At 49.3% G+C, this 12,885-nt stretch overlaps 2 protein-coding genes across 2 annotated transcripts; one reads left to right on the plus strand and one right to left on the minus strand.

The window, feature by feature from the left end:
* Positions 1-101: 101 nt before the first annotated feature.
* On the plus strand, positions 102-9,750 carry N7479_002174 (membrane morphogenesis protein VPS13; the record flags this gene model as incomplete). Its single annotated transcript, XM_057249871.1, has 3 exons — positions 102-9,141; positions 9,199-9,615; positions 9,676-9,750. 3 exons carry the CDS (start codon positions 102-104, stop codon positions 9,714-9,716), a joined length of 9,498 nt encoding a protein of 3,165 aa, XP_057114303.1. The 3' UTR covers positions 9,717-9,750.
* A 447-nt stretch (positions 9,751-10,197) lies between these two features.
* Positions 10,198-12,500, minus strand: N7479_002175 (DUF3405 domain-containing protein; the record flags this gene model as incomplete). Its single annotated transcript, XM_057249872.1, has 4 exons — positions 10,198-10,299; positions 10,384-11,230; positions 11,289-12,125; positions 12,193-12,500. 4 exons carry the CDS (start codon positions 12,498-12,500, stop codon positions 10,198-10,200), a joined length of 2,094 nt encoding a protein of 697 aa, XP_057114304.1.
* Positions 12,501-12,885: the final 385 nt, after the last annotated feature.

Raw genomic sequence — 12,885 nt, forward strand, 5'->3', positions numbered from 1 at the left:
AACTGCTTTCAATTATAGACACCACCAAATTCCCGACCTGACATCCGCCCCGGCCATAGAGCCCGACGACCAGGCCCGGTCTACGGTTGCGCGTCGCAACAATGTTGGAGGGAGTGGTTGCTAATCTACTTAACCGGTTCCTGGGATACTATGTCAAGAACTTCGATGCGACCCAGCTCAACATCGGAATTTGGTCGGGCGACGTCAAGCTACGGAACCTTGAACTGCGTCGTGAAGCGCTCGATCAGCTACGTCTCCCTCTGAACGTCGTCGAAGGCCACCTCGGACAACTTACACTATCCATCCCATGGTCAAATCTACGAGGCAAACCGGTGAAAGTCGAGATTGAAGATGTTTTTCTGCTTGCGGCACCTAGAGAAGATGCGGATTACGACCCGGAGGAGGAAGAAAAGAGAGAGAATGCACTGAAGATGGAACGAATCGAGAGCGCTGAAATTCTGCGCGAGCGCAATGCGGAAGGCATGAGTCAAGAGGAACAGCGCCGGAATCAAAGCTTCACGCAGAGTATGATCACAGCTGTAGTGGACAACCTACAAATTTCCATCAAGAATGTGCATTTCCGCTACGAAGACTCTATCTCATCGCCTGGGCATCCATTTGCTGTGGGCGTGACACTCAAGGAATTGAGTGCCGTCAGCACAGACGGGGAATGGAATCCGACTTTCATCCAATCCGACTCTGGCGTCACGCATAAACTGGCCGTTCTCGGTTCTCTCTCGGTTTATTGGAATACAGATGCTACGCTGCTTGGAACTGGGAAAGGCTCTGATATAGGCGCAGACGCCCAGGGAATCGGCCGTGCTGAATTGATGGAAAAACTGAAAATTGCGATCGATGCCGACGAAGGAAATCAATTCATGTTACGCCCTGTCAGTGGCCGTGCTGGATTGGAGATGGACAAGTCAGGCAAATATGATCGGCCCGCAATCAAAGCACGGTTGCTCTTCGATGAACTTGGCTTTGTTCTTGACGATAAACAATATCGCGACGCATTGATGCTGGTGGATTTGTTCCACTATTTCATTCGCCATCAAGAATATAAGAAAATCCAACCCAAGGTCTCACCAAAGGAAGACCCTAAGGCATGGATGAGGTTTGCAGGAGAAGCTGTGCTTAGCAAGATTCACGAACGCAACAGACGCTGGACCTGGGGCTATATCAAGGAACGCAGAGATGACCGTATCGCGTACATCGCCTTATTCAAGAAAAAGAAGAAGGAAGAATCTTTCACGCCCGAAGAAACCAAGGAAATTCAGAGGTTGGAAGCAAAACTCAGCTACGAAGATATCCGATTCTGGCGCTCTCTTGCAAGGAACCAGCTACGAAAAGAAAATGTCGGGGTCAAGAAGCCCGCAGAGCAACAATCATGGTCCGCCTGGATTTGGGGCGCCAAGAAAGAGGAGTCCGAGGAGACCACCATGACTGAAGAACAGCGACAAGAGTTATATAATGCCATTGACTGGGACGAAAAGAAAGCTATAGCCGAGAGCGTGGATGTGCCCCGGGAATGGGTTAAGCTCCAGATCAATTGGAGTCTTCGTGCCGGTAGCTTCACTCTGATCCAGGACCCTCACGGGTCAGCCAATGAGGTCATGAAGCTAGTGTTCGACAATTTCCGAGCCAAAGCACTTCAACGCCCTGATTCCTATCTCCTTGATCTTGACCTTGGAGGGCTGAAGATGTATGATGGCACTACTGCCGGGACTCTTTACCCCCAGATCGTCAAGGTCAAGGATTCTCCCCCGGAACCTATAAAGGTTAAAGAGCTAAGCGAGGACGACGATGATATTGCCTCCCAAGCTAGTGCAGACGATCTTCAAGATGAGGATAGTTTGTTCCATCTGCAGCTAGAGAAGAACCCGCTCGAAAGCGATGCAGATACAGCAGTGAAGGTCAAGCTGAAGAGTATTGAGGTCATTTACAACCCTCGATTCCTCGTGGGGATTGTCCAGTTCTTTGAACCGCCCGAGCGACACATGGAATCGATCGGCGCTCTCTTAGACACCGCAGGTGCCACTGTTGAAGGACTACGGCAGCAAACCCGGGCAGGCCTTGAATTTGCTTTGCAAGAGCACAAGAAGGTTGATGCGCAATTCGATATCCATGCGCCCTTGATTATTGTCCCAGAAAGTATCACACAACCAAGTTCACTTTGCTTGATTATCGATGCTGGTCATGCCAGTGTCAACAGCGAGTTGGTTGACCGCCAAGCGATGCGCGATCTTCAGTCCAAGCAGAAACAACAGTACGAGGAGGAAGATTACAAGAAACTAGAGCATCTGCTGTACGACCGCTTCCTTATCAAACTAGACTCCACCCAAGTCCTCATCGGACCTGGCGTTGAAGCAACCAAAGCGCAGCTCAACACCAACGTCGAGTCTAGGAATTTCCACATCATCGATCGCATCAATGTCGACTTTGCCTTGGAGATGTGTATCGTACCGAAAGTGACGCAGCTTACCCGAACACGTATCTCTGGACATCTGCCAGAGCTTCACGCATCAATGTCAGACACCAAATACAAGGGCTTGATGAAATTGATTGATATTGCAATCCCGCAATTCGATGCGGACAAGTCTATCTCTGATTCAGTCACTGCATCAGTAGCCAAGGAAGAAGCAGCCATAGTCACACGAGCCAGATCAGCATCCTTCCAACCATCAGCTCAACGTGACCTTCCCGTTGTTGATGACGATGAGGAGGAGGTTGAAGTAGACAGCGAACAGGCGAAGAAGAGTGTGGATAAACCGACCAATATCCACCGCCGAGACTTCGAATTTAAATTCACTGTTGGCCGTCTCCGTGGCTCACTCTTCCGTGCTGATCCTCATGACCCGCAACGGGATCAGTTGCTAGTTGAACTAGTTGCGGAAGGGTTTCAGCTGGACTTTTACATGCGTCCCTATGACATGGTCGCTGAAGTTGTTCTAAAGTCTTTGAGTGTGGATGATTACATTGAAGAGAACCCAGTTCCTGAATTCAAGAGAATCATTTCTTCTAAAGGCTTTGATGCCGATGAAGATAAGGACCTGTTCCAGCTGAAGATGGTACGGGTCAAACCTGAGTCTCCTGAGTTTGACTCAACATATGAAGGGGTTGCCATGAACCTTGATATATCAGTTTCGACCATCAACCTTGTCGTGACAAGGAAAACACTTCTCACGCTTCTGGACTTCATCCTTCTTACATTCACAAGTCCTCAACAACCGACTGCATCCAACCCAGAAACGGAAAAGACCATTGAAGGAACAGCCAGTGTGGAAGAAAAGCCCGAGCAAGCTGGGAAGCTTCGCATCAGGGCTAATCTCAAGAGTATTGCTCTCATTCTCAACAATGATGGAGTCCGCTTGGCAACCTTGAGTTTGAACACTGCCGATGTCGGTATTTTCCTCGTGGGCAGCTCGATGCTCATCCAGTCTCGGATAGGCAGCCTGACTTTGATCGATGATGTGAACCTGGGTGCCGCAGAGGACTCTGATATCCGGCGCCTTCTGACTATAGAAGGAGATAATTTCGCGGACTTCAGGTACGAGACCTTCGACCCTGAGAGTGATACGTATCCAGGCTATGATTCTGAGGTCTATCTACGGTCTGGTTCAATCAAGATCAATTTCCTGGAGGAACCCTACCGGAAAATTATCAACTTCCTCGTCAAATTTGGCAAGATGCAAGCTATTTTCAATGCAGCTCGCCAAGCTGCTGCCAGCCAGGCCAACCAGCTTCAAGAGAATGCTTCACGTGTGCGACTTGACATTATCGTGAAGACGCCCATTGTAGTTTTCCCTCGCGTTATGAAGGATGATCGCCCTCGAGACACCATCACTGCTCATCTCGGTGAAATCTATGCCAAGAATGAATTTGTCCCTATGGAAGAAGCAAAGGACAGCCCTGCTGTCAATGTCATCTCCACCGGTGTCCGCAATATTCGCCTTACGTCCAAATTCCATTTCGAGGATGGTACATCCGAGGAGTTGGAGATGATCCAGAAGGTGAACTTGGAGTTTAGCATCTGCTATCTGGAGCATCAAGCAAACAACCCACGCCCGGACATGGAAATTGAGGGTTCTCTATCTCCCATTAACCTTCGTATCTCCCAGAGTCAGCTCAAATTCTTGCTAGAGCTGTCAAAGTCGATACCGGGCGCGTTTGCCACAGATGCCGAACAGCAAGAGCTTGAGGCCATGGAGTCATTGCCCCCATCGGTGACTGAGCCTACGAGGGAGGCTACCTCAAAGGCCGTCCAGGCGAAAAATGGCTCAGGAGGAGCACCCGCTGATGACAGCGAAAACAAAGAAACTTGGGTACGACTTGATATGATCTTTAAGGTCGATAGTGTCGGCTTGGAGCTTATCCTAGCCAACGATGACCAGCCTGTCGGTCGCCTAGAGGACTCGAGTCTGTCCAAGTTCTCCCTCAATGACACTCGAGTCAAGCTGCGCATGCTGACAGATGGCTCATTGGAGTCAGAGCTCCTCATTCATTCGTTCTCTATCCGGGATAGTCGCAAGCAGGACTCGAACAAGTTCAGGAATATCATGTCTTTGATCAACAACGATGTCCAGCAGCAGTTCATGGCTAGCGTCTCCATGTCTGGAGGACCAGAGAAGCATCTCATTGCGATGTTGACTATTGACAGCCCTCGCATAATGTTTGCTTTAGATTATCTGTCTGCTCTGCAGTCATTCAGCCAGTCTGCATTTGCCTCCGAGGAACCAGTGGAGGTGGTAGAGGATGATAACGATACACCCGAGGAGTCTGAATCAGGGTCCGATGCTGCTGCAAGTTCCGATAAGGCTATAACTGAGGCTTCGTCGGGCGATACTACAGGAGCGGCCATGACCGTATCATTCCGGATGAACCTTGTCGACGCTCAAGTGATCATGGTTGCCAACCCTGCTATTCCTCACTCCGAAGCTATCGTTCTTGGTACCAAGGAAGTTCTCATCTCACACCAGAATGTGTCGACTCTGCAGATTCAGAAAGTGGGCATGTTCCTGTGCCGCATGGATAAATTTGAAACCTCTCGACTCCGCATTCTGGATGATTTCACACTTGAAATGTCCATTGATAGCCGAACGCAAGAGAAGGGATCTGCTTTGACCTCTATTGAAGTGCACCTTGAGCCCCTAGTTCTACGCTTATCCCTACGTGACATCCTGATGGCAATCCAGATTGTCAACAAGGCCTCTGAAATGAGGGCTCAGAATTCCCAGCAGATCGAGAGCGGAGAGGTGAAGAAAATCACGGACACGAAAACAACCAGAGGGCGTTCTGCCAGCAAGGCGTCCTCTACTATTGCTAAGAGAGCCCGTCGCCTAAGTCAAGGCATTGCGAACTTGGATAGGACAACTATGCCACAAAGTTCAGTTATCCTCAAGCGCGAAGAGATGGCTGCCAAGATCGACGGGGTTAGAGTCATTCTTATTGGAGACCTACATGATCTACCTTTGCTCGATTGGAGTGTCAAGAAATTCAATGTCGATGTGCGCGACTGGTCATCAACATTGAATGCCGATACAAACTTCGAAACGTTCTTGAATGTGTACAACTTCTCGAAGTCGGCCTGGGAGCCGTTGATTGAGCCATGGCAGCTGGGATTCCACATGGCCAAGGAGATCAACCCAGATGTTTTCTCTTTCGATGTGTATTCGCACAAGACAATGGAACTTACCGTAACATCCGCCACGATTGCACTCGCATCCAAATCCTTCCAGTTTCTTTCTACGGATCAGGATGTCCTTTCCAAGCCAAGAGGCGCCGATGCCCCATACCGAATTCGCAACTACACTGGATTTGACCTTAGAGTCTGGGCCGATGTCAGCGCAGGAGATGAAGGCCCAGCGGCGAAACTCACTGATGGCGAAGAATCCCCATGGCGATTTGAAGATTCCACCGCTGTCCGTGAAACGCTGACACCAGAGGGCCACGGCGGAGTGGTTGGTATCAAATTGGAAGGCAGTGGCTTCGATAGTATCAGCCGCATTCCTGTCGTGCGCGAGGGTGAGACTATCTACGCCCTGAAGCCGAAGCAAGAAAATGTTCTCCACCGGCTACTCGTGGAAGTCAAACTGGGGTCCGATAATGTCAAGTACATCACATTCCGCTCGCCGCTTCTTATCGAGAACAACACCCAAATTCCAGTAGAAATGGGCATTTTCAGCCCAGGAGACGGTCACTTGTTGAAGATTGAGAAGATTTTGCCTGGCGATGCACGACCGGCACCTGTTGGATCAGCATATCTTCATTCTATTGTTGTTCGTCCCGATCAGGGCTTTGGATATCATTGGTCAAATGAGCGACTGTTCTGGCAGGACCTCATCAAGCGACCCACACGCACTGTCAAGTGCGTTAGTGAAAGTGGACAGCAGTCTCCTCCTTTCTATTTCCAAGTCAATGCAACGTATGATAGCAAAGATTCGCTTACGAGCGTGTATCCCTACATGAGAATCCGAATCTTCGCTCCCGTGGAAATTCAAAACCTCTTGCCCTACGATTTCAAGTACCGCATCTACGACAAGAACACCAAGAAGGATTGGACGAACTTCCTAAGAAAAGGAGGCGTCAGCCCAGTCCACGTCGTGGAGCTGTCCCACTTGCTGTTGCTCAGCATTGATCTGGAAGACACAGTCTTCCGCCAGAGCGAGTTTGCCATCGTCAACGGTAATGCTCAGGACTACCGGAGAGAGCATACCTTGGCGCTTAAGGATGAGCGCGGTCTCCAACTGAAGTTACAACTTCATTACTTCAACGTCCCCAACAGCGGTGGTGCTTTCAAGGTCTCTGTATACAGTCCATACCTTGTCTTGAACAAGACTGGCCTTCCTATGGACATTCAAAGCAAAGCATTCCTTCAGTCTGCGAGAAATGCTGCTGGTCAAGGACTCAGAGCTGATCCAAGAGACGAGGGTCGTGCACTGCCCTACATGTACTCTTATGCGAACGAGGATCAACGAAACCGATCTATCATGAAAGTCAGCGATTCTGCATGGAGCAAGCCGCAGAGTTTCGAGGCTATTGGCAGTACCTTTGAGGTTATCTTCCCCGATCGCCACGGCAGATCTGAGTTCCATTCCGGAGTATCTGTTGCCGAAGGCGAGGGCAAGTACAAGTTGACTAAGGTGGTCACTCTTGCTCCGCGTTTCATCCTAAAGAGCAAGCTTGACGAAGAGCTTCTGGTTCGCGAACCAGGCTCGTCTAACGTACTCCAGGTTCAAAACGGGCAATTGGTACCACTTCATTTCCTTCGTCAAGTACAAGAGAAACAGCTGTGCCTCTGTTTCCCGGGTGTCAATAACCAATGGTCTTCTCCATTTAATATCGCAGATGTTGGAACTGTGCACGTTAAATTGGCCAAGGCGAATCAGCGGCAGAAACTGATCAAGGTTGATATCATCATGGAAGGTGCAACTCTTTTCTTGCACTTCAGCGTCGAGTCTCGCAATTGGCCGTTCTCTATGCGTAACGAAAGCGATATGGAGTTCATTTTCTACCAAGCCAATCCAAATGTGGAAGATGACGATGAAGACGACCAGACTAGCGGCTGGAGGCCAATTCGGTATCGAATTCCCCCGCGGAGTATCATGCCGTATGCATGGGACTACCCGGCGACAAAGAACAAGTCGCTCGTGTTGACATGCCAGAACAAAGAGCGCCATATCAAGCTTGCTGAGATAGGAAACCTGATCCCAATGCGGATTCCACCTTCGCAGCCTGGCGGACACCAGAAGATTATTGACATCACCATTGCTGCTGATGGCCCCACTCAGACTCTCGTTCTGTCTAATTTCAAAGCGTCGAAGAGTATGTACAAGCAGCAGAGAGGACAATCCTCCCAGACCGGCACGAACACTGGGTTTGAGGTCAAGGAAATGAATTCGGACGTCAACTTCAAGGCTCAACTTCGCCTAGGCGGCATTGGTATCTCATTGATCAACCAGAACCTGAAGGAGCTACTGTATCTCACATTCCGTGAGATTGAGATCAAGTTCAGGGAGTCAAGGTTGTACCAGACCCTGAACACTACGATTAAGTGGATCCAGATCGATAACCAACTTTACGGTGGCATTTTCCCCATATTACTCTACCCCAGTGTTGTTCCGAAGACTGGCAAGGAGATGGAAGCACACCCTATCTTCCATGCAATGGTTACACGGGTCAAGGACGACTCGTACGGTGTTCTTTATATTAAGTACGCGACTTTGCTATTGCAGCAAATGACACTTGAACTCGATGAGGACTTCGTCTTTGCCATGCTTGACTTTGTCAAGATTCCGGGCGCTTCATGGGCTGAAGAACAAGAGGGCAAACTGTGCGATGAAGATCTCAACATCCCGGAGCCACAACAGACAGATAATGGCCAGGATGTGTACTTCGAGCTCCTTCATCTCCAGCCCATGCAGGTGGATATTTCTTTCATGCGTACCGAGCGCGTCAATGTGGAAGATGCTATGCAGCCCTCCAATCCGTTGATGTTCTTTGTCAACGTCATGACAATGTCGATGGGTAATGTTAATGATGCACCTGTCCGACTCAACGCTCTGATGCTCGAGAATGCCCGTGTCTCTTTCCCCAGCCTGGTCGGCAATATCCGTGCACACTACACTCAAGAATTCCTGCGCCAAATCCATATTATTCTCGGTTCGGCCGACTTCTTGGGTAACCCTGTCGGTTTGTTCAACAATGTTAGCTCTGGTGTCGCCGCCATCTTCTATGAGCCATATCAGGGTCTGGTCATGACCGACCGCCCCCAAGAGCTGGGTATTGGTATCGCAAAGGGTGCCACAAGCTTCGTCAAGAAGTCCGTCTTCGGATTCTCGGACAGTATGGCCAAGCTCACCGGAAGTATGTCCAAAGGTCTCGCCGCCGCTACTCTTGATAAGGAATTCCAAACACAGCGTCGGATGTCCAAGGTGCGCAACCGCCCCAAGCATGCGCTGTATGGAATCACGGCTGGTGGCAATGCATTTGCAACTAGTCTAGCGAGCGGTATCGGTGGTTTGGCACGTCATCCACTGCAAGGTGCCGAGAAAGAGGGTATCCAAGGATTCTTCAAGGGTGTTGGAAAGGGCGTCCTTGGATTGGCTACCAAACCAGCAATCGGTGCATTCGATCTTGCTTCCAGTAAGTTGAACCATTTGCTCTCTGATGTTCACAACTAATAATTCCCTACTCTACTAGATCTGGCAGAAGGAGTTCGCAACACGACTACCGTTTTCGATGCCGAGGGTCTCGATCGTGTTCGGCTCACTCGATTCATTGGTACCGACGGCATTGTGCGCCCGTACTCGCAGCGCGAAGCTCTCGGACAGTTTTGGCTGAAGACCACTGACGATGGCAAATACTTCAATGAGGACTACATTGCCCATCTAGAGCTTCCTGGCCGAGATATGCTGGTCTTGTTGACGTACGCACGTATCATGCTAGTGCGCACAAAGAAGCTGTCTACCGAGTGGGATATCCGTCTCACGGATATCCAGACCATCTCTAAGGAGCGTACAGGAATGAGTATCACGCTCAAGGGTGGTGCCAACGGACCCTTCATTCCTGTCCAAGACGAAAGCTCACGGAACTGGCTGTATAGACAGATTGCTGTCGGTAAGTGGTTGCCCAGATTATGTCAAATAATACCATGTGCTAACTGAATCCCTTTTCCAGCGGTCAATGCTTTCAATGAGAAGTATAATGCCAGGGGATAGAGAGGGAGAGGCACTTCCCGGGGATTCTTAACGACGCCATGAGATGGACTGCTTTCATTTTTGGGACGGGGATTATCAAAATTCACAGAGCATATGAACGGTTAATTGCTCTCGGTTTCTCAGTTTGTTCCATTCACGTACATAAGTTGCCTAATTTTTGAGTTTTGGCCTGTTTTGATGGCCTTTTCATTGCTTTTCCTTCATGTATACAGCGCTGAATCAGTTTTCGTGCAATTCGACGATTTGTTTAATAGAGCTCAATTGGATAACTTTAGTATCTCAAATGAACTTGCTTTGCGATATATCTCTGAGTAATTTCATATCTGGAACAAAGGATTTCTCAATGCAACATTGGTATTACAAGGCTTCAGATTTCTCTAAGACATCGGAGCAAATCATATGTGCCTTATACCTGAACGCCAGATAACTCCAAGCAAAAGAAATCTGAGATGTCAACAAGCGAACCCCAGATAGATATGGATCAAGGAACAGCCCTGTCTGGCCCCATCCTTTGAGCTGTGTTCTTGATCGTATGAAGAAACATAGACGGAAAGCAATGCCGACCATAGCGATCCTCAGATATCTAGAACAGATAATCAGTCAATTGTTCTCAAAATTCAAAAAGAGGACCAAAAAGAACCAAAATAGCAGAAGAAAATCCACTCACCGTTTTCCCACCCTCATGCTCCGCAGTCCTAAACCCCAGCCAACGTCTGTACAAATCCTCCGCGCTATGCGTCGTGAACATGTACGAAAGCCGGTACGTAATATGATCAAAGATATGATCAAAATTCCAAATACTATCAGGACCCCCGTTGATATTCTCCGGTGGACCAGGGTTGTAGATGCGTGCCAGTTCTCTCGGCGTCCACTGTCCATCCGCATAGATAGGGTGGGGAACATGCACAGCCTTAAGGCCATGGAACAAAGCCCACGATGCACCTGTCATCTCCGATGCAAGGCCGAGGCCCTTCGTTGCCTGCGCGTGGTGGATCAGATCGAGCAGACGCTTGGAGTACCGCCCCATTGTGATGACCGCGGCGCGGCGCGGCGTGCCCTCGCCGTATCTGAAGTTCCAGATTTTGTCCGGGAATGTCCACTGTGTATCTTGTGGGTTGAAGGTTGGCAGGAATGTTATGAAGTCCGCTTCTTCGCCCACGCCCCAGGTGTAGTTGTCTTGATCTGGGTGTGGCACTGGCGGCTCGGGGCCCAGTGGCCTGATCCCTGTGCGAGATACTGGGCCCCAGATTGTCTGGTTTGACTTGTCAGATAGGCTTTCGTGCACCATTTGCGTGAATTGGCTCCAGTTGCCGTGTGCGCCGGGGGTGTAGAAGTAGGCGTTGCGTTCCCAGAGGTATTTGCGGGGTTGTTGGCGTGCGAATGAGACTGCCCGGTCTAGGAAATGGTAGATGTGTCCTGTGTGACGACCGTCCATTTCTAGTTGCCAATAATAGTCGAAGTGGGGATACAGCTGGGAGAATATCTGTAGAGGTTGGTGGTGTTGGAGTTGGGGACTGTAAGTTACTGTTAGTAAGAGTTGTCTTCGACACCAATGGAAAAGGGTTGGTTCACCTGTGTTCTTCAATCTTGGGATACCAAGCTTCCAGCATTTTGTTGTTGAAGAAAAGAGCCATATTCCGAAATTCTTCGGGTATGGAATTCTTGAGCCGGTTGATGGTCTTGATATCGGAAAATATGGGCATCTCGTTTTCCTTGACATGACACAGGAGATAGATCTGATATTCTCCACCAGAATGCAAGGAAAGTTCCATAATCAAAGCCCGAAGGTATTCGCGATGATGAGGCTTCCAGTCAAGCCCAATCCAAGCTCGAATCAGTACTGCCGAGCGAGGTTGAAATTGTTTCACCCCCGAAGCACCCCCAGGTGGCTTCCATAAGTTGTGAGGAATCTGAGGAAGATCGAAGGCTAGCGGGGTCTGGTTTGAAGTGTGGGCTGTCTCAGTTGACTCGTATCTGTCTGCATTTCTTTCCAGGCAGAGGGTTTGCAGCCTGTGCCAATCAATCTCGCACCACGGCACTGCGGGAGGGCGCGTGAAGCCTGGCACTTCGTCCTCGCCATCGCTATCATATCCATATAGCCCAAAGCGGGAGTACCTGTCTGTGCAAACGTTTCCATCTAGATCCAATACCTCGTACGATCCGAATCGTGGTGCTGGGAACCCGGCTTGTTGGCCCTTGTAGACTTGGATCATATCTTCTATAGACCTGCGGTTGAGATAACGATTCCTGGGTCCGAGGCAAGGTTGGAACTTTCCGTGGAACAGCTTCTTCCATTCTCGACTGTTGTATGCTGGGTACGGGTCGTAGATAAACGGGACTGGGTGAGAGGCGTTGGCAGACTCGATACTGGTTAGGGTTAAGGTACCACCGAGATAGAATTGCTTGTCTCTAATATAGGGATAATTTTTAGCACAGTCTTATATCAATATACCCATAACTTGGAATAGGTACAAACCTCCGATCATGTGCCATGCCCAACACATCTGGCTCAGGTGAGTCTTCGCTTGCTACCTTGTCCCCCATGCCGACAATCCCATGATATTGACCGGGCCGAAGGATCCCAGGGCGATGGAACGAAGCACAGACATTTTGGATAAGATTTATCTCTGAGTACCCAAAGAGATATGAGCTTGTCTGGATAACGGTGACCAGGCAGGCGAGATAGCCCAGCCAGCGCAAGCAGGTGTATTGGCGATCCCGTAGGGCGACGGACGGCCTGGTGTCAAATAGAGACGGCATACTGTTTCTTGCGAGGAATTTCATAGCGAGTGACAGTCACGTAACAAGGTGGATAATTGCATACTTTGGCTTTGAAAGCCACAAGATCTGCGTGGTGTGTGTGTTTGATAAATTGGAAAGCGAAGTGGAGAGATGAAACAATCAGCAGAGAATGAAAACGAGGGATTTATTGTATGAACAAGTCAAGGTTATGTGAGTGAAGAAGTGAAGCAAGAAGCAATCTGATTAACCGTAATATCTACGAGACAGAGTTTGGAGGCAGGCCTACGATGTCATTACTACGCGGTGTTGACTGCATCGACTAACACTTGGGTAATGCCTAGAATCCAACCTGATAGACATGACAGTACACCGTCTAAAGTTGTACGAGTGCTAAGATAGTTATATGTTGGATATTACCCGGGACTTT

The sequence above is a fragment of the Penicillium vulpinum genome (genome assembly GCF_028829585.1).
Source record: "Penicillium vulpinum strain IBT 29486 chromosome Unknown utg000001l_segment0_segment0, whole genome shotgun sequence".
NCBI classification, from domain to species: domain Eukaryota; kingdom Fungi; phylum Ascomycota; class Eurotiomycetes; order Eurotiales; family Aspergillaceae; genus Penicillium; species Penicillium vulpinum.